Consider the following 25,535-nt stretch of genomic DNA (forward strand, 5'->3'; position numbering starts at 1 on the left):
GCTTGAAGTACATCATCTATCCCTTTTTTGAGGAGAGGATAATCACATATATCAGTTCGGTATGGAAGCTTGATTTGGCTTTAGAACAAAAAACAAAAAAGACTTTTTCATCTCACAATTCAGACCTTTTTTCTCACAAATGTGATAAAAACCTTGCAATTCTGAGTTTATATCTTATAATTCTTACTTTTTTCTCAGAATATAAACCTGCAATAGCGAGTTCTAAAGTCTGGCTAGTGATACGGTATAAACTCGCAATTCTGTGAAAAAAGTTCAAATTGTGAGGTATAAACTTTAGCAACAGAATAAAAAAAATAAAACAGGTAATTCTGCACACAGTTTTTGCACACAAAAATCCAAAACCATATGTCTAAAACTAGTCAGAATTGCAAGACATAAACTTGAATAGTCAGAACTGTGAGACATGGTTTTGTATTTTTGAATGGATGATGAATGGAAGATGAATAGATTTTGGGGGGTTGCTATGTAGTTGCTCTTATGTTCGGAGTGGTTCCTAGGAAGTTGTTATGTGATTGCGATGGTGTGGTTTCTAGGGTGTTGCTAAGGTGTTCTGAGTGGTTTCTAGGAAGTTGTTATGTGGTTGCTACAGTGTGGTTTCTAGGGTGTTGCTAAGATGTTCTGAGTGGTTTCTAAAAAGTAACTATGTAGTTGCTCATGTGTTCTGAGTAGTTTCTAGGAAGTTGTTATATGGTTGCTTTGGTGTGGTTTCTAGGGTGTTGCTAAGGTGTTCTGAGTGGTTTCTAAGAAGTTACTATGTAGTTGTTCATGTGTTCTGAGTGGTTTCTAGAAAGTTGCTACGTGATTGCTTGACTTATTTTATTCTGTGGCATAAACACGCTTCCATAATTTGGTGTGACATTACTCTCAAACTAGTTTAAAACTAGCTAATACTTATGTTTCAGTCAATATAGTGTCCAATATTATGAATCAAATTATTAAAAACATTTACACTGATGATCTTATGAGCCATCAAGCACAATTGTCTTTCCTGTGTTTACAAATTTCCAATTGAAACAACAAGTCTGAGATAAGACACAGACAAAAAGCCACACAAAAAAACATTTGTACCAAAATATAATGAAGCTTGATTTAAATATTAACCTTTGCCATTGCCTGGCATCAAAAACAATTTGGGAATGTCTAGGCTATTCATCAAATTTCTATGGCAGCTTAAAAACAATGCAACTTTGCAAAACACACATAAGCCATTTCCCCGGCAACAGCATAAAGTTCATAACTGTGAGCGAATTAACCGTCAGGTGGTGGACGACATAGAGTATCGTAAACGTTTAAGTCGAGCTAACATTAATATGATCCAGAAGGCTTTCCAGCCTGTGTAATTCCAGAGTTTTGGCCATCTAATCCTGCCTGAATCTTTCCATCCCGCAGCAGCGGAAACAGGATCAGGCCCAGAATTCCTACTGTGGGTGACAGGACTGACACAGAGGGCTTGTGTCTCCATTTAGCTGGCCTGATTTACCCGTCAGACAATGAAGACACACTGTCTGGATTCCACACACACATTGGTACGTCATCTTGGCACTGACTCACAGCTGTTAACAAGCTCATTTTGTATCTTTTGGCTACAGCGTGCCAGTCGATGATACATGTAGTTCTAGACTTTAAATCACACGTCTGACTAACCGTCATAGTGAAAGTGAATCAACAAAAGACTTTCAAATTGGATTTGAATATTTTCAAAATTCACTAGACAGGTTAGTTTTCATTTAATTCAGCAGTGTTTGTGATAGTTTCAGTTTGCTTTTTATTTCATAAACACATTTCATTTTAATTGTATTAATGAAAAATTGAATAAAAAAAGACACAGAAACAAACAAATACAAAATATTTTGTATTCCCTCAAATTGTATTTTAATATACATTGTATATAAAATGTTCTTAGACTTCAGGTTAGTTGCTTTCATTTAAATTAAAGGCATGTACACAAAATACAAAAGATAAATCAAGTGATATAGTAAATAAATGTGACATAATATAATATAATATACTTTCTCTTTTTTCAATGCAAGTTTTCACCATCTGAAATCTACATTGCGGATCACCACATCATGTCCATTTAACTATTTTAAAACATATATTAAAATAAAAATTGATTATAAAAAACATTAACTAAACTTAAATTAAATGAAAACTAACTTAACTGAAATTTAAAAAAATAATACCACAGCATAAAAAGATAAAATAAAATGACTATATCAAATGAAAAACTGAAAATGAAACGGACGCTGTCGGTTTCAATCCATTTTAGTTTTCCCAATTAGTCTGATTATTTTCATTCATCAGTAGTTGTACTAATGAATGTCAAATATCAAAACAAAATTCTCTGTAAATTAGTTGTGCTTATACATAGTGCTTATGTTTCATGAATGAGGCCCAAAAAGTATAAAGAATAATTATCTCTGTAATTTAATACAATTTTAAAGTAGGACTCAAATTCAGAGTGCGTGTATGTTTATAGGTTAGTGTGTCACATTGCTGTCTGGTGCTCAGAGTGAGACAGACGTGAATGTGTGTGTGTGTTGGACACTGGACAGTCCACACAATGAAGAGTGTGTAACTCAATATTAAGTAAATGATCAAGCCAAGAGTCCACTTCACACAATGAAAAGTGTGTGTTTGTGTCCTGCTGTTGACATGTCTGAGTGAGCCAGACACCAGACACAACTGTCAAAAACACACACACACACACACACACACCTGTGCACTGGATTTGGTTTTTGACAGGCTTGTCAAACAAGAGTCTGTTCAAACAAACAGAACGACTTTATCAGAGACAGAGTCAGACAGAGTCAAAGCTGAAAAGAGGAGCATGTGAATCAGGTGTGGGGATTTTCACATGCAAATTCATGAGAAACTGGACTGAAGGGTTTATTTACAACCAAAACAAATATTATTATCTAAAGAGTAATCAGACCCTGCTCAAACCTCGACGGACCCAGACATTCATCTTACAACACTGGCATCATTTAAGCAAATGGTGCTGCAGAGCCATAACTAACAAACACACATCAACACGAGCTATGTTTACATCCACCTGTTTGTATATGAATTTCGGGATAATGCATTAAAAAACACAGGATGGAAATGCCAAGATGTACATAAATTAAAAAAATGCACCTAAAAATATATGCGCTCAATAGAGGTGGATGATTTGTTTATCTGATAAGCAGACATGCACAAAAACTACTATGGAAACACATTTACTGAATAAATCCCTTGACACGCACCAAAAAACGAATGTGACTTTGCCTCAACAGAGCATGTGATTGGATAACTGGACTAACACAGCATCTCAAATATTGGTTTGGTGGTTCTGAGATGCCTGAGCCAAAGTCTGTCATCAGAATGATTCAGTTTAGTCCCTCCCTCACACGATTGCGTTCCCAAACCCCAGCATCCAAAAGCAAGATAACATGACAGTGTTTATTGTGTTTCATCTGCCGCTCTGAGGCGCAAGTAATTTATGATATACGTAAAAATAACCACAGTGGCTTCCACTATTGCAGTGATTTACAGTTTTACTACAAATATTTTGTGCCAATTTCCCAGGAACTGGTTTTTTTTTGTTCTCTAGAACACATGGGTTTGAAACAGTTCTTTATTTGCAAATGTTCTATGTGATATTCCAATTTTGACCCCAACTTTGGGTGGAAACAGCTATAGTCACCCAGAGCCAGTGTGTGAAGCTGAATGTTTATATACATTATTGAGGGAATAATTTAGCCAAAAATCAAAAATCTTTTAATTTACTGAATTATTTGTTCAAATCTGGTAAACAGCTTTAAGGGTTAGTTCACCCAAAAATGAAAATGCTGTCAGTAATTACTCTCCCTCATGTTGTTCCAACCCCGTAAGACTTTCGTTCATCTTCAGAACACAAATGAAGATATTTTTGATTAAATCTGAGAGCTGGATCACTCCTCCATAGCCTTCTATTGTAATTGAAACTTGCCGGCACAGAAAGTTCTTAAAGACATCGTTAAAATAGTCCAAGTGACTACAGTGGCTCAACCTTAAGTTTATCAAGCGATGAGAATACTTTGTGCGCAAAAAAACAAACAAAATAACGACTTTATTCGACTATTCCTCATGGAACAACATGAGGGTGAGTCATTACTAACAGAAATGTATTGTATCAATTTCCTAATAATACTGTAATGTGCAGTCTGAGGGATGGCAAACAGTTCCTGTGTGTGTGTGTTGGATGGGTGAGTGATCAAGACGGTGTGTGTTTGTACTTACTGGCGACTCCTGATGCGAGTCCGTACAGTAGCCCTCCTCCATCTGACTGCGTCTGCAACACGTGAGTGGCGGGGGGACATTTCTCCTGTCTGATGAAGTTATACAGCAGCGTCTTCACCAGACGACTCGTCAGAGACAGACTACAGAGAGACAGAGAGATTTACTAAACCTACCATAATCACGGGAAAATTCATTAAATAGTTGTCTAGTTGAAATTGTTTACTAAAATTATCAAATGTAGATAGTAATTGAAAAAGTATAAAAAATTATAATTTTTTTTATTACAATAAAAAAACACACACACATATATATTTTGCATGTGTGTATATATATATATATATATATACTTTATATGTTTGTTGATAACAAATTTTGTACGATACAAAAATTTAAACCGATTTTAACCAATTGTCCATCCATTGAAATTCTAGCCAAATACTGTATATGCAAGCTTCTAAAAGTACGTGACACATTGTAACAGTAATCCATTTGAATGGTTTAATTCAATATTGACTTTAGACATAACCACCTGTGTTTGACAGGAAGGGCATTTTGACAGAATTGTGGGCGTATCAATTTGGTACTTGTGAGGTGTTTGAGAGGCGACTTTATGTGTGTGCACATTGGATACGAGAGCAAAACCTGTGGAAATTAGTAAAATAATGTGCAATACACACTACCCCACGCTGAAATTCATGCCATCACACCAAACTAAACAAATGAAACGAGTGAATAAGAGGAGGTGGGTGTGTGTCAACTAACTGTCAAACAGAAGAGAGAAATAGAAAGCAGAGCGATGGATGGATGGATGGATGGATGGATGGATGGATGGAGTGTGCGGGTTTGGATGGGTGGGTGGATGGATAGATGGATGGGTGGGTGGGTGTGGGTGGATGGATGGATGATGGGTGGATGTGGATGGATGGAGTGTGTGGATGTGGAAGGGTGGGTGGGTGTGGGTGGATAGATGGATGGATATATGGGTGGGTGGGTGTGGATAGATGGATGGATGGAGTGTGTGGGTGGGTGTGGATAGATGGATGGATGCAGACAGACAGACAGATTTGAATCACTTTTGCCATTTAAAACAGCCAATCCTGGTTACCTATTTGATTAGATCACAGGAACATAGAAAACCAATTGGAAAAGAAAATAATAGGGCATTCTAGGAAATTACTATTATTTTGGTACATTAGCATTAGAGTCTCTGGGAAGAAAGAGAATGTCAAGATAAAACATGAGAATTAAAGAAACATGGAAATGGTCGGAATGCCAAGAGTTCTTGGTTTCTGGAAACTGGTGGTATTTTCAACGCTCATTTGCATTGTGAAGTGAGAATACGGCGCTTGTGTAGCTGGACGTCTTTGCTTTCACGTACTTGCATAGAGTACATCTCAGTCCTAAAGACAATCACGAGGTTTGACGAGTGTGCGTTAACGACCTCAGACATGCAAGCTCAGCTGCAGTGCTGAAGAGGTAACGAGGGAACTTTAAAAGCTCAGTATCACTGGTGCGATGCAAACGAGCCCTCCGGGTGAACTCAAGCAAAGCTCCAGACGAGAGCATCTGGCGAATTAATGAACACCCTTATTTGCATATGAAATGGCAGCTCTTGACAGTCGTCCTTCTGTTAATGCCGGTCAGGGGGCCACATTATCACACCGGGACAAACTTTGTAAGAATAAAACACTGCGGTAGGCAACAACTTTTAACTTGTATTGGCTCTGGTTCTTGAGTTCATCACTGGAACTCTGGATCAATTAGATGAGTCCATCTAGTCATTTTATATTATAAACCAACCGTATAGTACACACATTTACCTTAAATTACATGTACAAAGAAAAACAATTTTCATAAATAGTAAATTTCATAAATAATTACAGAAACGGCAAGTTTGGTGATCCTTCTTTCTCACCATCGTCCTTTGGTCAGGTAGCCGTAAATAAGCCCCTCCCTCAGAATCTCCTTGTGAAAGAGCTGATAGGACAACAGCACCAGGAGGATGGTCACAGATTCAAACAGGATGTTGTAGGTGATGTCACTAGGAAAACAGAGACAGGGTAAACAATAACACATACATTATTACTTCCTTTAGATATCTGACTTTACATACAAATGTTTTAACTCTCTAATTCAAGAATTCAAGGGGAATCAGAATGCCATATCCTGACTGGACAAGAGGAGGAGCTTGGGATGGAGGAGGCTAATCGGCTCCGGAGAAATACGATCGCTGCTGATAACACTGAAGGAGTTTATATACGTACACAGTGATGGTGGATCAACTGAGAGCCACCAGAACTGACCCTCCGCTCGATATTTATCTGTTAATAAGCCAGTGATTACAGTGATTTTACCATGGTCAAGAGGGTTTTAATTGAGTTGAAATCATAGTAACATAAGACCAGCTGAGTATTATTGCTCGACTAAAACATTGCAAACGATAAGATTGTAAAAGAAACAATTACATTTGTGTCAAAAATCAAAATCGTCTTTATGCAAAACTTGTTATTTGAAGATAATTTCAGGCACTATAATAAAACATTGGAAACCGTAAGAGTGTAAAAGAAACAAGTGATCAATTAATAATTGTGTGAATACACTATTGTTGGTAATAGTATACCATACAGGTCATGTGTCACCCCAAAATTCTAATAAAATAAAGTTAAAAAATAAATAAATATCAAATAATAAAAAAATAATAATAATTAAAAAAAGCAATATATACTGCATTACAATTTATTTAATTTTTTTATATACTTTTATTAGCATTACAATATTTGCACTATGATGTCATTTTCAAACGATTAGGAAATATAAAAGAAAAGCTGATCACATTATAATTCATCAAAATCCCCAAAATAGTGAAGTCCTACTGTAAAATGAACTCATTGCCCCCTTTCATTTTCCAAACACACACACACCAACAGAACAATCTCTCTTTTTTTCTATTGTCCCTCGTTTCCTTCCTCTAGATTTCTCACTTCACTTCCACTTCCCAGTGCTGTGAAGTCACTTGGCATGATTCCGATTCCCTTTCACTCTCTCTCACACACACACACACACTATTATTACATTCATAATAACATGAAGAGTTTCCTATAGGATTCTGTTTTTGCAATGAGACCAACCAAACCCCACATCCTGAGCTTTAACGACACATTAAATCATACCGAATAAATTAAATTTTACAACATTATTTTAGTGCTTTGAATTTCTTTGGTTATAAAAATAGAATTTATTACAAAACTCTTAAATAACACAAATAAAATATGCAATGGAAAAAAACACACAAAACACACACACAAAAAAAACAGTTCAATCAGCAGAATTCTGACAACTAGACTTAAACAAGACAAATGTACTAAACTGAGATGGACTTTACTACAAAAAAAATAAAATATCGGGGATGAGGGATGTGTATGATCTGTGGACGTGGATTCCATGTTGGGCTGATGATAAATATTTTGGTACTTGTTTTTATTAAATTACGTATTACAAGAAAACCACAGAAGTGAGCAAAATTATTATAAACAGCCTTGCCTCTTACATGCTTGGTAAAGTTTGAATATTGTCGATTACCATTTTTTTAAGAGCATGGAAAAACTCTCTCATTAACAATCTTACAAAACAACAACAAAAAAAAAACCCATTATTAGTCACCTTTAGCACCATAAACAGAATTATATCATGACAAATCTGTTCCATCTATGTTAAAAGGTCAGCATGGACAGTGATGATATGCAAAATTGCATAAGCCTAAAAACTCAGTCCATTGTATTATCTTCTGAAGTCATATGCACTTGGTTTATTTATGAAAAAGAGTGGCTAAAGATTGTGCGACACATTACAAAAATTACAAAAAAAAGAGCGTCAAGAATGACGAAAATAATATTTGGGTGAACCATTCCTCATCACCTCGCGCAGTATAAACGCTCTGATGTTTTTGTGTCTCTGCAGCTACTTTATTTCTTGTTTTGATCTGTGAGGTAATTTGAGCTACAATTCACAATATCCTTCAGAACAGTGTGATAAGAATCCTGTCTCCGGCTACAGAACCGCTCAAAAACACGTAGGAACCAGCGAGTCGGGGATCTGAATGTGACCCGCGCCTGACTCCTCTTGGTCAGCACGTAGCAAGGAAACGAGACAAACGGCAACAAAAACAGACACGGGACAACAACAGCACACTGGACTCTGTTACAATACAAAAACTACGCAATCCACTTACACATGTGAGCCAGCACAAATAACAAGCTTTATTTCAAACCCGCTTAAAACTTTCAACTGCGTTTAAGTGACGTTCAAGTTCTCGGTTCGTTCTCAATCAATGCCTCGGGATTTATAAACGCTCTTGATTCATTAAGACTATTTTATTTAATTTAGTGATTACTGCCCTTTAACATTGGAAACAGCTGTCAGTCTATTAACAGACACAAATGTTCAATAAATAATCATTTGCATGAATCTCATGAAAACATATCCAGGTCACGTTTCATCCCAAAATTAAAATGATGATGAATAAACTAACAAATAAAATATAAAAAAAACATTAATATATGTAAATATATTTACAAATGTGGTTTAATAAAGTAAATAGGGGAATTTTAAGCACTGAACAGTAAGATACTCATCAGTGTAATATGGTTAAGATTTACATTCAGAGTGGATATACATCTATCTGTCCTTTGCTTAAAAACACACACAAACACTTGAAACATGCAAGAGGCAAGGTGAATAATGCAGTGCTGATGTGGTTATCTCTCTACAGAGATTTACAGATGTGTGTGTGAAGGGCGTCACTCAATAAATCATGAGTTCATGCATGAAGGTGTCCTCCACTCAGGTGTGTAAATGACAGCGGGTCACACAGAGGTCTGATGAGACACACGGGCACTCATGGGGTTTCATGGAAAAGCGCGTAAAGGGGAGTGTGTAAAAAACGAAGGAGCAAAATGTCTCGTTTTTAAAGTTAAAAGTAGCAACTTTGTACACGCTACCCTCGCTGATAAACCTTGCTAAATAACTTTGTTTCATAAACGACGAATTTCGCGACTAAATTGAGTTAACAAACAGACTCGAGCTGAATAATGACACTGTTGTCTTCTGTAGATCTGCTTACGGCTGAATTTGTCTCATTTGATGAAGTCTGCATCACTGATTCCATTATTTTCCTATTTATTACCGTGAAGCTGCTTTGAAACAATCTGTGTTGTATAAAGCGCTATATAAAAGTCAGGTGGCATGATTAATTGTGCTTCAAAAAGAAAAAAAATTAAAAACTTCAAGAAAAAACGTATGAAAATATTTGTGTATAAATAAGGACAGCGACACCTCATTGTTTGAGTCAGAGTTGACCTTCACACACTGTATGTGAGAGACCCGTCATACATCACGACAATAACACGCGCACACACCTCCCTCTCACACTGAGACATACTTTATCACTTAGTATTTGCAAGACAGAGAAATCTAGAACAAAAACAAACACACACATAGTTCTTCTTCGGTACTCACAGAAGCGGCACTTCAACGATGAGATGCACCAAATTACAGACCAGCTCCTCCAGAAGATCCTCACAGATGGAGTCTGTTAACACACATACACACACAAATCACGGTCAGGTCAGAGACGGGAACGCTGACACATCAGCAACGTAAATATCATCTGTGAAAAGTTTCTTTAGGTCACTGGTTCTGTATGTTAGTCATTCTGATTGGTCAGAGATGACATTTATGCTCAGATGTGGGTTGTGGAACATCAATCAACTGAGAAGCTGTCAGGCTGGACAGACAGACCAGAGTGCTGAAAAAGCACTTTTATTTTGCCTTTCGGCCATTATTATTGATAAGCACGATGGAGAGAGGACAGGAAATGTGAAAAGAACAGGATCAGGAGATGACCCGAGTAAGTCTCATACTTGCATGACACACATGAGCTTCACTGTTTCATATGTCTTGGTTATGCTGAAACAGACCTTCAAAACACTAACTTTATCTTCTTTTGTGAAATCAAATATGGGAAATGTGCGTCAGGGTTATTAACAAAAGCAAACTCTTCAAAACATTTTTGTTCGTTTAAATAGAGAAATAAAATATAAACATTAAATAAAAAAAATGTAAACTAAAACAAAATGAGAAATGGAACTGAAATGAGTTTAAGCACTAAAATTACTAACTAGAAATACAGTATATACAAATTGTAACTGAACTAAATAGTAATCTTAATATAAAAACTAATAAAACAATAAAAGCACATAATACAATTCTTAAATTAAATAAGGACAATTTTATTAAAAATGAAATGTTAACATGAAAACGGAAAGTATAAAAATAAAAGGTAACTCAAAATCTTAATAAAACTATAATGATATAAACATAACACTAAAATAACAAAAATGGACATCAGATATTCACACAAAATAATACAACCTAAAAAAAACTGTGGAGACAACCTTTGTGGCTAGTTAAGGTTAGTATGGGTTTGGGTTAGGCTTAGTCTGGGTTAGGGTTAGTCTGGGTCAGGGTTAGGCTTAGTCTGGGTTAGGGTTAGTCTGGGTTTGGGTTAGGCTTAGTCTGGGTCAGGGTTTGGCTTAGTCTGGATTAGGGTTAGTCTGGGTTTGGGTTAGGCTTAGTCTGGGTTATGGTTAATCTGGGTTAGGGTTAGGCTTAGTCTGGGTTTGGGTTAGGCTTAGTCTGGGTTAGGGTTAGGCTTAGTCTGGGTTTGGGTTAGGCTTAGTCTGGGTTAGGGTTAGTCTGGGTTTGGGTTAGGCTTAGTCTGAGTTTGGGTTACGCTTAGTCTCGGTTAGGGTTAGTCTGGGTTTGGGTTACGCTTAGTCTGGGTTTGGCTTAGTCTGGGTTTGGCTTAGTCTGGGTTTGGCCTAGTCTGGGTTTGGCCTAGTCTGGGTTTGGCTTAGGGTTAGTCTGGGTTAGGGTTAGTCTGGGTTCGTGTTAGGCTTAGTCTGGGTTAGGGTTAGTCTGGGTTTGGGTTAGGCTGGGTTTGGGTTAGGGTTATGTTAGTGCTAGTCTGGAGTAATTAGAACTAGCTTAATCAAAAAAAGATCAATATATTTAGCTATACTTTATGGACACTGCCTCTCTCATCTTGGAACATTTACAAATCAAAATTATTATATAAATAATAATAAATAAGGTTTTGTTTAGGTGTAGGGTTAGCTGTTGGCTTTACATAAAACAATGGTAATACTTTACAAAAAAGTGTCAGTTGTTAACATTACATTAACATGAATAAACAATGAAAAATAATAAATGCTTTCCAACTAGCATTTATTAATTTAGTCCATGTTCATTTCATTCATTATCTAACATTATCTAACATAAATGCTGTAAAAATATCTAATGCTTATGCTAGCTAATGCATTAACTACAAAACAAATGAGACCTTGTTGTAAAGTGTTACCAAAACAAAAACAATAATGTTCTCATTTAGGTAACTAGGTAAATCATATATGTGTGTGTACTGATTTGACTATATTTGTGAGGGTCAAATCTAATTTATTTATAATATAATAAAAAAATAAAGTGGAGCTAATTCATTTGCGCGTGATACCGTAGGTTCCTGGTGCCCTCTCCTGGTAGGAGAACTGTAAGTGCAGCTCCTCTTCGCTCATCTCCCTGATGAAGACCTTCAGCAAACAGCGCACCAGAAACAAAGCATTATGGGCCTGCCAGATGAATAACTGACTAGAGAAAAAGAAAAGAAAAAGAGAGAGAGTCATAGATAATTATTGACCTACAGCAGCCTGTGAACTGTGGCTTGACCCTGTCAGTGGTTTTGGATCATCCTTGACTAAACCAACACACACACACACACACACACACACACACACACACACACACACACACACACACACACACACACACACACACACACACATAGGCTGTCAGGCGTCTGTAGTAGTTACTTTATCATTACAAGTTCATACACTGAGAAACAGCTCACATGTGCGGCTATCACATCAGCTGACCCGGGATCAGCTGAGGGTTTGATCTCTGCGTAGTTCAGATCAGAGCACATCATAAATATTCTCTCAGAGGATCACAGTGTGACGGTTCACATGCACGCGCTGCAGGAGCGCTGGGTCACTCCCTGCTCTGGGTTTATGCTACAGCAACACTTTCAGCATACACATCAGCTCTGGTGGTGTGTGTGTGTGTGTGTGTGTGTGATACTGTGGTCTGCACCGCTGATATTCCCATGGGAAAATCAGTTCAAAACCATCTTAATGGTACCGTCCTGCGTGATTAGTTAACGTGCCCTAAATATCACGACTGGGTGGGAAATACGTTTACGTTTTAAAATATATAATTCTCAAAATCTCACAGATGTCCTGAGCATCCAAGAACCACACACACAAAAAATAAAATAAAATAAATCTCATCCGTTTTCACACTCAAGCTGTTACTATATTCTATACTAGAGATTTGAATCTTTTCTTTTGATTATGAAATAATTCTCGGTTAATTTTTTCCTCCAATTCTTTTAAAAATAATAATATTATATTAATAATCACAACATATAGTTATTTTTGTCATTTTATATTTGCTATTAAAAATAAGAACAAAGATGCAAATAACAAACAGTAGAATAAACACAAGTCCAGTCAATCTAAGAAAGGAACAATTTTATTTTATTTTAACCGAAGCATAAGAAATAATACAGAAATTAAATATTTACATATAAAATGATTTGTCATTAAGTCACGTCATTAATAACTTTTTTACATCCGCAGCACACTTTATTTCCTCATTCATGCATGTTCTTGTCATAAAAAAGTAAAACATCAGACGAGTGCTTTGCTTACGAAGGACATACGCGCAATTTTTTTTTTATTAATATAGCTTACAGTAAGAGTATTTTGTACTGCTTGATATTTTGGGCGAGTAAGATTTTGTTTTAATACTTTTATTCAGCAGGGATGCATTCAATTTCTCAAAGGTGAAACTAAAGACATTTATAACGATACAAAATATTTCCATTTCAAATGAGTGCTAATCCTTTCATTAAAAAAAAGAAATAATAATTATATCAAACTTGTTTGATTAATTACAATAGAAAACGTGACTGGTTTCTTCATAAAAATGGAAAGTGAATAATAAATAAACATTAATGAACCACTATATAAAATATAATATTTTTAGAAACTTGTACGCAATTATTTGTGATGTTTGCTCGAGGAACTGCCGTGTCAGTTTTCAATGGATTTTGGATACTGTGTCTTCATATTATTCATTGTTTATGGATATTGAAAACGATATGCACACATCTTATGCACACATTAGTGAAGACGTATCTCACTTACTCTTGGCATTCTGTGGAAATCTTCAGTTCTTTGGTTCTGCTGAGAAAGACTCTCACCAACGCCCCGAAGTTCCCAGACCTGGGGTTGTTCTGAACTATAAAGGGCCGAGACAGAAGATCAAAAACACAAAACAATTTCCCATCTGAAGGTTGCTTATGATAAATGCTGCTTAACCAAATCAACAGAATGCATTAAGCATCCTTGTGATATGGTGGTAAAAAAAAACAGTCAATAAACACAATAAATTACATACAGCACATCATAAAAGCAGAGCTGACTTGGGATTGGCTTCATGCGCACACAGACCTAAATTACAGAGCTTTATTTCACAGGACAGTGGGTTTGAAATCAGTGTGTGTCTCTTTGTACAGAGGGCTGTAATGAAATGGCAGTAAATTACTCATACAAACACACATACTCAGAGTCTTAGCCAGCGGGACGACAGCCTCCTCCAGGAGTTTAGCATCAGCACTGCAAACACAGAGAGAGATAAACGTCACATTAGAGAAATGTCAATGAGCCACTCAAGCCAGGGTTTTACAATGAATTTAACATGGTCAAGAGATGTTAGGCAGAAAAATTATGAAGGGAGGCAATAAAAGGAAATCATTGTTCAATAATTAATGAATAATTTTGACAAAAAAACAAAAATTATTGTACTAAACAAAAGAGTTTTTCTAACTGTAGGTTGCATGCATGTAAAACGTATGGCAGAGATACATTATACATAGATAGATGGTCATTAAAAGTAGTCATTAAAACTGATTAAAAGTTCAACAGATTATGTCTGACATTTGAAATTGTCAGAGATCACCCTTTTATGACTGTTTTCATACTATGTTAATACATGGGATTTGTGTCTTACGACAGGAAACATAAGTGCACTCTGTCTATTCATGCAAAGTGCTGAATAATGCAGGACAACTTCAATGACAAGTCTATCATAATGAACACGAATATTTCAACTAAAAAAGAGATGCTGATTGCTGAAATAGTGTTTGTGATGTTGGATTATCTGGCTCCCTCTGGTGTCGTCCCTCATATAACCTTCAAACGGAGAGCAATAGATGAACTAACCGACCGGACATCCAGCTGAGATCATCATGACATCATCAACACACATCTTCAGACAGAAACTGGTGAAAGTGCAATTAATGACTGTATATTAGCAGTTAACTACAACAGGAAAAACACTAAATATAATGGCAAAGACAACACGGAGTATAACAGATTTAGAAAATAACTTCAGTCATTCAGTCATCATCACTCATCAACCACATTAACTTTCGAAATAAACACAGCAGAAACATCTTCTACAGTCAGCTAGTATTGTATAGTTGTGTGTATCTGTTGTTTTTTCAGAGCTGGTGCGAGTTTGCTTCTGTTTTGTTAAAGAAATTTCAAGTGCCCTGGGAGTGTGTCTGGGTTTAAGTGGTCATATAAGCGAGAACAACCTTTCTTGTTCTTTTTGATTAAATATTTGAATTTGATCAATTGAAAAACTCACTGCATCTCAACAAGGGGGTCTCCGCAAACTTCCAACAGGATGCCTAAAAATTATTTTTTAATAATATATTACAACAATCTAGCTTAATATCTAACAAAAAAAAACAACATAAAAAAAGACAGCCAAGACGTAACCAAAAACTTTCTTAACTTCTTGAATCACAAATGATTTGTAGTTAAATTACATATGCCAACACTCCCAGTTTCAATTATAGTTAATTATGTTAATATTATATAGGGAGCCTTTGAATATTGTATTGGACACTAGGGGGTCAAAAAGTTTAAGAACCACCCAATACAAAACCTCCCAGTCCGCATAGAGTATTTATCTATAAACTAAAAAAAAGAAAACATTAATCATGATCATTCCATCACAATTATGAGCACTAGAGCTGGGCAAAATAGAGAAGCTAATAAACCATCATCTTAACATAAGCATTTTAAAACTAGTCTAATCACACCAAGCATTAGGAAACGTAATGGTCAAAAAGGCCTTATTTACACCTGGTATTAAGATGTGTTTTTTTGGGTCACGAGTGGATGACGCTAAATAAAAGTGTAAACAGGGCTTAAAACATTTTGAGCTTTAGTTTTAACCACTTCCAGAGGCAGTCGAAAACACATTCGACCATAGTATAAATAAACCCTCATATGGTCAAATGCGTTCTAACAGCAATCAGAGGGCGCTAGGCTATGGGCGTTTCTTGTAGCGCCCCAAGCAAGCGTGCGGCGCTCAGGACAAGTCCTATTTACTGTACATGTGGAATATTTGCTTGAAAAATCACTCAAAATTGTTGTGGGTAATACTTTTTTTTATTTAATCAGCTAATTAAGTAATCACCAAGTATATGGAAATTGGAAAGTTTATGCAATGTTTGTTTTTTGTCCAAGAATGCCTCAACCTTTTAACACTGGCATTAAATAATTACTTTTTCACAGAGCACTGGTATCCTTAAATTGTATTTGGGTGGTTATTAATTATAATAAGAATTGTTAATTATATAGCCTCTCCAATACCCTAGATCATTTTACAATATAGGTTAAGAATTTAAAAAAATAATTTTTTCTAAAGAATTAAAAAAAAATAAACCTCAACATCAAAGATGGCAGAAAGTAATATTCAGAGGTTACTTACAATAATCTCTTACAATATCCATAACAAGGCAGAGGCCTACATCAAAGCATACAAAAATGTCATGGAACCTTTAAAAATTGTGAGCTGAAGAGTAATATTCAGATTTTTTTTAAGTGTTTTTAAGAGGTTTTTGATGGAGAGAAGGGTGGATGCTTGACAAATATCTTGAGGAAGAGCAAGCCACAATGCTAAAAGACCTGAGTCCAATGGTTACCAGACTATTGAAAATGCCAAATATGATACAGCCGCCACTGAATAATAGACTGATGACCTGATGAGTGGACATTATGGGAAGCGCACTAGTCAGATGAGATTTAAACTTTGTCTGATGGAGAGAGACCCAAGCTTGGTTTGAAGACGAAAAATATACCAAGCACAATATTCTCTCACCATTCCTGATATCTAACACTGTGATCTTGCGGCTGTCAGAGCAGAAACAAAAGCTGATGCTCTTCATATGTTTTTCAGTCGTCAATTGTCAATTGTGCAAGCTTATTTTGCCCATTAGATCGAAAGATCTGAAAAAAACACATACATTTACAATCCATCGATAGACCCTCCCCTCGAAGAAATCAGGACTGGTTAAAAGAGGACAAAAGAAAGGGAATTGCGTGTGAGTTGGCAGCTCTGCTTTACATGCTAAAAAGTTAGCCAATCAGAACAGGGGTCATTTGCATTCCTAAGTTTACATCAATAGATAGTATTTTTTGTTTGTTTGAGATTAGTATTATAGTTTGACATAAGAAGACGTCTGGGAAAAAATAAAATGCTACAAAAGTGCAGAATATCTGTCTATATTTCATGGATGCATCCTTCTTTATTTTATATCAGCTTTAAGATGTGGATTTAGTCGATTTTTGCATGAAGATATAGGAAAACTCTACCTAGACTCTATAAAGTTTTTGTTTTAAAGCCCGCTTACATCAGTGGACTGTTGTTTTTAAAGGAACCCTTTCAATTTTACTACATATTTAAATAATAACTATATTAAATTTAAAAAAGTTAAACAAACCAATATAGAAATATATTACTATAGTAATAACACTATTGTATTGTAAAATATTTAATTTCATAATAGTAGTACAAATTCATTTCACAGAACAGTAAAATTACACTACTAAAAGTAGTAGATTTCTTTGCTTTCAAGCTGTAAAAAAGATCTTTTATTCTGGTGGAATTAAAACCAGCTTTAGAAAAAAATCTTTGGGAACACAAAAATGCACATTATAAGCTATCCAAACATATTTATCCATTTATGTGTGAAATCGAGGTTCTTTGAAACCCTGAATTGGTCGCGACTCCTTTCCAAGCCCAATTTAAAACTCATCAGATCTAAACGACTCCCATTTTTTCTATTCTAAATGGCTTTCCACCGAGAGATAAGTTTGCATCCCTGATATTTGAATGAATGTGAGTGTATGGGACATCAGTGATGGGGGTCAGAGGAGCGTCTCACCTGCAGGTGGGGCTAGTGAAGGTGAAGGAGATCAGCTGGTTCCAGAAGGGCTCATTCTCCGATATGGCGTCTGGACCAATCAGATTGCGGATGCTCTGGCTCTCCGACAGGTCGCTCACCTGACTGGTGTTTGCACCCATCGCCTCCAGAAACCACGAGAGACTGTCTCAGAGCCTCATCGCCAGCCAAGCAAAACCTGGAGGATCATGACAGCAATCATTTCACTGAGTAAAGTAATCAGTTGGACAAATAAGACATGGAGGAGGAATCACACTACAGTAGACATGTAAAGGAAACACACACTTGAAACAGGTTTGATGGGTAGACACAGAGCCCTAACACACAAGCACACACCTATTTGTTAAGCACATACACCCTTTACACACACATTGTTGATGTTCCACTGGTTCCCTGATGTGATTGTGAAACTCTCACTGCCAACTGCCAAAAAGCAGTTACGGTTCATTAAACATCCTGGTTAATATTACATTTGATCTGATCAGATAAGATGACGTGACGTGACCTCTATTGACTAACAAGGAAATTCGTTTATTTTTGAGTCAGACAAAGCTGCACACATTTGTATTGAGACTGAGACATTATTTTCAAGGCACTTAAGCACATTTTCACTCCAATTCTTAATTATGTAATTGTCAATATCAAAGGCAGCTGAAAACTGAGCTTTACGATCACGTTTATATATATATATTTGTATAACCGTAACAAGAGACATTTTTCCCATTTCCAAGAGAATTTGAGAAATAAAAAAAAATGCCACTATCTTAATAGTAGTCTTTAATCTTTATAGTTAATGAATGTGACTCAAACAAGGTCTTGACAGATTTTGATGAGATTCACTCAAAGATGCACCAAGGCATAAACAGTTATGATGCAATGGTGCAAAATATCTTGCCAATTACTAAAATCAATAATTAAATGCTATCAAGATATGCTATGAACATTAGAGGTGACAACAGACTACAGCTAAGTACCTCATGAATAACCTACAGAATACAGGTATGTTAACACATATACAAAGACTAGGTCAAACACCTGCAGGGTATCAATGTTTAGACTACAGTCTGTACAGCAGCAGTGCAAAAGAACACACAATGAACACAAATACTGTCTAATATTATACATTGTGATATAACACAAGGCTGGAGAAGACTGATAAATACAATTTCATTCAAAACTTCCTGTAAATAATGGAATTCATTTACTACTAAATAGACATATTTGGTTTCCTCAGAGGGCTTTCAAAGAACTCACTTCATAGCTTCTATAGATAAAACCACTAGAATGCAGTTAAATATGTATTTTACATGACTATATTATGGTATGCAATTCCCTGTTTAGAAGTTAATAAGTGTCCAGTAAGCTATACACTTAGCAACAATTAGCTTGCAGACTCGAGTGAATGGAGAAAGCCATTATAAACACGATAGCTTCTATGCTGGCATGCTAGCAGGCTAACGACAAGAATAACTTACCTGATGAATGTCAGAATTGACAGCGCCTCAGAAAAGCTCCTCGCGTTCCTTAAGACAAGCGTCAATGTATTTTCAGAAGAAAACTAAATTAGTTGTAACTAGTAATGGTAAATTTCCAGTAAAGTGTGTTTAACAGTGTAAGTTTGACTCTGTTAGCTCTGCGTCTCCACGTCACCACTGACGCTCGTGACATCGCGAGCACGCGCAGAATAACACTCCAATCCAAGAGGTGGAGAAACTCATGAATATTCATTGGAATTGATTGCCAGGTAATATATATACGGGGACTTTTTTTATTTATTTCTTTTTTTTTCTTATTCTCAGTTTGTAACTGAGTTATGGTCTGGCAAAGCTTTTTTATGCTTACAAACAGACAAAGATTGCAAACATATCTGTACAAAATATGACAACAATTATGTAGTCATAATTGGATAAGAAAAGAAGTTAAGAGTGTGTAACTATCTAAAACAAAGGAGAAGAAGAAAAGAAATAATAATAATAATAATAAATAAATAAAAAGAGGGCAAGATATTGTATAAATAATTTAAGAGTAGGTCTAACCGAAGTCATTACAAAATAAAAGTGTTTTTATTGCTTTCTTATTTAGTGAGGATGAGATGATGTTAAGGTACATTTCAAACTCTTTCAAAAAAAAAAAAACACTATTAAATTGTTTTGTTGTTGGAGAATTTACATTTATGGATATAATTATAACAAATTATAAAAAACCGTGAAGTAACAGTGATATCTCCTATTTGTCAGTCGTATTGTTTTGTCTCAAGATGCACACCAGCAATGTTTTTTTTTTTTTCTAAGACACGTTTAAAGAAAGCTACTTAAATTAGCGTGACCAACTGTCCTGTTTTCATATAAAAATATAACAATTTTCTATCCATACAGAGGAGGCATAACCTACTTTAAATGTATAGAAATTAATAAGGTATCTTTGAGTAAACTTCGAGTATGATTTGAGTTGGCCCATGTGTTTGCTGGGCCGAGTGTCCTGGTTTTTGGTAATCAAAATATGGTCACCCTACTTAAATGCACTAATTTAACTAAGGCCCAATCCTGCCTTAATCTAAGCCCAGTTTCTGAAAGAGGGCTTTTAAATCTCATTTTAGTGTATTTGCCACTGACCTTCGATGATGCAATTCAGCCATACCAGAACAGTGGTTGTTTGAGCGGCGCCCTCTACTGAACAGGTGTGTATTTGCATTTCCTTTTGCATTTGCACTTCTGGTGTGAAAGGGCCTTTACATTTGCCAAAAATTCAACTTTTATAGCAAACAAACAAGCAAGCCAAGTCCAGGAGCGGAAAAGTGACGCATTTAATGCAATTAGTTACTACTTTAGGAAGTAACGCAATCTTGTAATGCATCTAATGCCAACACTGGTAATAATAAACATGAATAAACAACGTCTCAAAGACAAAAGTTCTATATCTTTTTCTTTATTTATAGACATTAGTATATTACAGTACATTACAGACAGACAATTCACAGAGCTGTGTAAAAGTAAATCTGTCACATTGATATGGCTAGGTAAAGCCTTTCGGTTCGTTCAATATGCACATTTAGAACAACCAGCCTAATAAATATAGTGTTTTCTCATAAACAATATTATTATATGGTAGATTATTTGAAATCTTGTAACAGGTTTCATGTAACTAGGTTTAAAATGAGAAATATGTCCGCCTCCCAAGTCCCTGTACCAAAGTGCAAAGTCAATTCTATGATATAAGAAAAAGTCAATGTCATTAAGGCTTCATTCTTGCGCAGACAGACATCTCTGAGTGACCCATTTAAGAAGAACTCTCAGAACAAGGAAATATTAAATCAGAGAAGACACCCTAACGAGTGCATTAAAAATGATCCCAAGGCAGATTTTAAGGGACATACGTTGAAAAATAGAGCATGAGCGGTTTCCATTGAAGACGGAGGACTTGAGGAACACATGAGTTCAGAAGTATTTATGTAAACATGAGGTTTCACCACTCTAAAATTCATTCATTCTTTTACAGCTCATAAGGAACATCATCTAGAACAAAACACCAACACCAGGCAGATTAAACCGTGAGGAGATTTCATTGTGAGGTTTGTGGGGTTCGGCCCTTTTCTTGGACGTTCTGCAAAAAGGATCCAAAAAAACAAAAACAAAAAAACATTTGGAATGATAGTTCCTTACCAAGTTCACATTTCCAGATAAAGGTCTTCAAAAAAGTCTTGAAGAGAAAACTAACTGAATTTAATCAACACCTTCACTACACTGCAAAATCAAAACAATCATTTTCTTAATCAGTATTTTTGTCTTATGTTTCAGACCAGACTCTTAAACAAGGTGAATTCACTTTTAACAAAGTTTTATAATATTTTATTTTATGATATTTTTCAAGGCGGTGAGAAATAAAATTAAATATATTACCTTTATATATATATATAAAATATTACACCATTTTGCTTATCTATATATATATTAATTTAAGAAAGTTGATATTTTTAGTGGGAAAAATAGTGTAAGAAAATGATTCTTTGCAGCGTATAAAGAAAGAACGTTTGAATCGGTGATGAGATTAGAAACACACATATATACACATACACACACACTCTTTCTCTCTTTTATGAAGGGCAGGACCCTTAATTGTACTTGTGCAAAAAACGGACAAAAATGTAACTCCAAAATAAAAAACACACGATAAAAACCTGAGAGAAACAATTTGTTGTACGCAACTGCACAACGTTAAAACCTGTACAGGTCATCGGTGAGTGTTTGCTTGTACTTTCCCTTTAAAGCCCTTTTCCCCCCAATTTCCCATTGGCTCTTTCACTTGTCCCGCCCCTTAAATGACACGTAGCCTCTTCCTATTGGCCCGTTCCAGTGGGCAGCTCAGATATGACCGGGTAAAGGCACATTAGAGAGTGTCTCAGATGTTTTCAGCCTGAGGAACCTCTCGTATGCTGTCTCTGAGTTCAGGACGAACGCGCGGCCGCTGGCGAACGCTGCGCCCCGTGGAGATGATGTCGGCGTAGCCGCGGGAGTGCGAGAAGGCGTAAGCTGAGCGACGAGACCGTCCACCACGCACGAATGATGGCTTCTTCTTCCTCCTCTCCTCCTCTTCATCCTCAAGCTCATATTTCTTCCTGTTCCTCTGGACCTGGAGGAAGAACATGAGACGTAGAAACAATAAAACATCTGTATGGTGTATTTAACCTCGAATATTCTGTGCGTCACCAATTATGTGTTGATTTTGTTTCTGGGCTCTATTAGAATGGGTTTTCACGCTTCAATGACGCCACGCTTCAATAACAGAAGACTCTAAATTGTAATGTAGACGTGCATTTTCTGTAAAGCTGCTTTGAAATGTGAATTGAAATGAATTATTTGTGTCACTGTTGCAGCTCCTCTCTTCCCAGTCTATCAGTAACGCTCTGTTTTGTTCCTGTCTCTTCTGAAAAGCACACTGTGCTCTGATTGGTTGGCTGGATCAGTATGTGTTGTGATTGGTCAACTGCTCTTTTGTGTTTGAAAAATGTCCCGCCCCTTACCATAACATGAGTTTTAACACACTACTAACGAACTCGACCAGGCCCCGCCCCTTTATTCTGCGTATTAATTATTTAAATGAGGAATATTGTGAGGTGTTTCAGGGAGTTCAGAAACACTGACACTGATATATAGAGCTTTTTCATGCTCGAACAGCAACATTACACACTTCGAGGACGCCACTGATCTCACCTTGTCTCCAACAGAGGGCCAGATGGTTTGATAGAGGAACTGGATGCAGATGACAGGAAGAAGACAGATTCCCACCGTCAGAATGATGGTCAGCCACAGGTACGGCTGTCTCAGGGCGTTCGACGCGGCACCTAAACGTCAGAACAATGACGAGATTATTACTGTTTGAGAATCAATGGTGGAAATAACAGTGTAGTAAAGGTTTCTTGGAAGCTTACAGCCCAAATGTGTTACTTTTGTATTATTTATATACTATTATAGTATTTATTCATATTTTAAAATAGTATTTTTCAGTATTACTAAAACTTGTTATGCGCTTTTGTCATTTGTAATCATTTTTTATTACAATTTAGGATGATTTATGTTTACCGGTATTTCAGTTGCAGTTTTTATACATTTTCCAGTTACTAATTTTAGTGTTTCAACATTTCTAATTTTTGTTTAATTTAAGATTTTCATCTGATATTTATAATACTAATATTTTTTTCCAGGTTTATATTTTCAGTTTTAAGATTTAGTGTAATTTGTGAGTTTTTGTCATGTGTTACTTTTTTTTTTTTTTAAGATTACTATTTTTGTTTAATATGTTCTTTAAAAGTGATTTCCAGATTGTAATTTTAGTTCTACTTTGAACATCTTATTGCAGTTAGTTTCAAATTTTCACTTAAAGTTTTAAATATTATATTTATATTTTATTCAAATTCAGCTTTATCTTACAGTTTTAGTTAACAATAATAACCCTGTATTATGCGACTAAATGTATGATGGGAAGTTTCATCAAATCAAATTCATATACTCAGTTTAAAAGAAGCCTACATTTCTTTTAAATACAATTTAAAAAAAAAAGTAATTTAAATAGTTATACATCTGTTTGACTAATTTACATGGCGACTAAATAAAATAATAAATAATCATCAATATTCATATTCCTCAGCTCTATAATAAAGCCTACCATCTCTTAGCCATTATTTTACGTTAAAACGACCTGCAGTTATTTCATTTTGTAACTTTTAGAATCACATTTTTATAAAAACCTCAAAAAATCTTTTGTTTAAATCTCAAAAATCATAAAATTGTGATACAACCTATTGCTCATATCACCCATCGCTGTTGATTATACCAGTAGACATTGTGCAATAAAGTCAAGTCAAGTCGCCTTCATTTATACAGTGCTTTTTAACAAAATAAACTTATAACTTCACAGTGATAATAGGAAATTAAGTAACAGAGATTGTTTAGGCTTTCCAGCAGCTCTAGAATAAAGTCACTGTCCAGCTAAAGTTAGTTTTGATTGATTCACTTCCGTTGCAAAAATCATTGGGTCGCAAACATGACAACTTTCTAACAGAAAACCCTTAATGTGATCCGGCTGCTCATTTGCACAACAGTGTCTGGTGCACGAGAACGCAAACCATATTTTTAAAAACATTATCATCTCCACGTAAACTTTAATAAAGGTTTAATAAAGTAAATAAAGGTTACTGTGACTTTAATGCCCACCTGTGAAAGTGAAGGTTGTTGGGAAAATGACGTGGATTCCTGCACTGTGGATGTCAAACATGACGCCGAAGTAAAGGGCTATACTGCCGAGCACTGCAAAAAAGTTCACGAATGTCCAGTAGGAGGTGTTTAACGAGATCTGGGGATGACAAGAAGAAAAAGAAAACTACATCAGATCCACAAGAAATCATCTAGAACTTTATAGAAAGATCAGCTCTATAGTCAAGTTCAATCCATGTTAGAAACAAGCCGCAAAATGAAACTGAAAAGTTTGTTGTGCATTATAAAACCCAACGAAATGTGGTCACATGATCAAGATTGGCCAATCGGGTACCTGCAGGTTGACGGTGATGATGAGCGAGGAGGCTGCCACCACAGCGAAGGACTGGTAATCGGACGGAGCCTCCCCGTCCTGTCCCATAGTCTGCTGGAAGGCACCGTACGGGATGAAGAAGATGATGAGGGAGGTGAAGATGCCGTGGAACAAACTGATGAAGAAGTTCCTGTAGTTGAACAACGATCCTTGCTGGCCAGGAAGATACAGCTTTGGGAACCGTAAACTCAGTTTGTCATTCACATCCTACACAAGGAAGAAAAACAAAACATGGATTTAAAGGCACAGTAAGCAATTTCTGAGAAACACTGTTTTGTGTATACACAGCAATTTTGTGTATATTTGCCAGATGTCTATGCTGTGTGCGCTCAAAAAAAAAAAAAAAAAGAAGTGTTTTACATAGTCTTGGCTGTGTAAGTAGGAGGGAAAAAAAACAATGTGTGTTGGACCAATAACCACAACACCATAAATTCTCGTGATTGGGGAGGAGAGAGAGTGAGCAAACGGGGCAAATTTCACCAAAGAGCAAAGGGTCAGAGGAATATAAGTGGAAAAATGAAGGGACAGACGAGAGCTTTAGGATCCACGGTAATATCGGGAAAGCTTTCCAGCACTGGAGAGACATTAGAGAGCAGAAAGGCCTGAAAACGGAGGCCAAGCTTGCCTTGTTTCTGCTCGATACATGAGTAACACAGAACCAAGTTATGCTGTTGTTGTTGTTGAATCACAGCTTATTCATCCATACTTGCGCAAGCTGATGTTAGTCGTGACCATA

The 25,535-nt window shown here is 36.1% G+C and overlaps 2 protein-coding genes across 2 annotated transcripts in view; both read right to left on the reverse strand.

Moving 5' to 3' along the window:
• Window positions 1-19,385, reverse strand: part of dym (dymeclin) — an 81,052-nt gene extending 61,667 nt beyond the window's left edge. The window contains exons 1-8 of the mRNA XM_039661050.2: window positions 19,195-19,385; window positions 17,702-17,897; window positions 14,023-14,075; window positions 13,605-13,698; window positions 11,852-11,985; window positions 9,799-9,871; window positions 6,200-6,325; window positions 4,285-4,424 (exon numbers count right to left, since the gene is read on the reverse strand). Of these exons, the coding sequence (XP_039516984.2) occupies window positions 4,285-4,424; window positions 6,200-6,325; window positions 9,799-9,871; window positions 11,852-11,985; window positions 13,605-13,698; window positions 14,023-14,075; window positions 17,702-17,841 (760 nt within the window). The 5' untranslated portion in view covers window positions 17,842-17,897; window positions 19,195-19,385. The remainder of the gene's footprint in view (window positions 1-4,284; window positions 4,425-6,199; window positions 6,326-9,798; window positions 9,872-11,851; window positions 11,986-13,604; window positions 13,699-14,022; window positions 14,076-17,701; window positions 17,898-19,194) is intronic.
• A 1,243-nt stretch (window positions 19,386-20,628) lies between these two features.
• Window positions 20,629-25,535, reverse strand: part of atp8b1 (ATPase phospholipid transporting 8B1) — a 40,114-nt gene continuing 35,207 nt past the window's right edge. The window contains exons 25-28 of the mRNA XM_039661068.2: window positions 24,761-25,006; window positions 24,427-24,565; window positions 22,927-23,057; window positions 20,629-22,345 (exon numbers count right to left, since the gene is read on the reverse strand). Coding sequence (XP_039517002.2) covers window positions 22,115-22,345; window positions 22,927-23,057; window positions 24,427-24,565; window positions 24,761-25,006 — 747 coding nt within the window. The 3' untranslated portion in view covers window positions 20,629-22,114. The remainder of the gene's footprint in view (window positions 22,346-22,926; window positions 23,058-24,426; window positions 24,566-24,760; window positions 25,007-25,535) is intronic.

The sequence above is a fragment of the Pimephales promelas genome, chromosome 19, assembly GCF_988280905.1.
Source record: "Pimephales promelas chromosome 19, fPimPro1.hap1.1, whole genome shotgun sequence".
Classification (NCBI taxonomy): domain Eukaryota; kingdom Metazoa; phylum Chordata; class Actinopteri; order Cypriniformes; family Leuciscidae; genus Pimephales; species Pimephales promelas.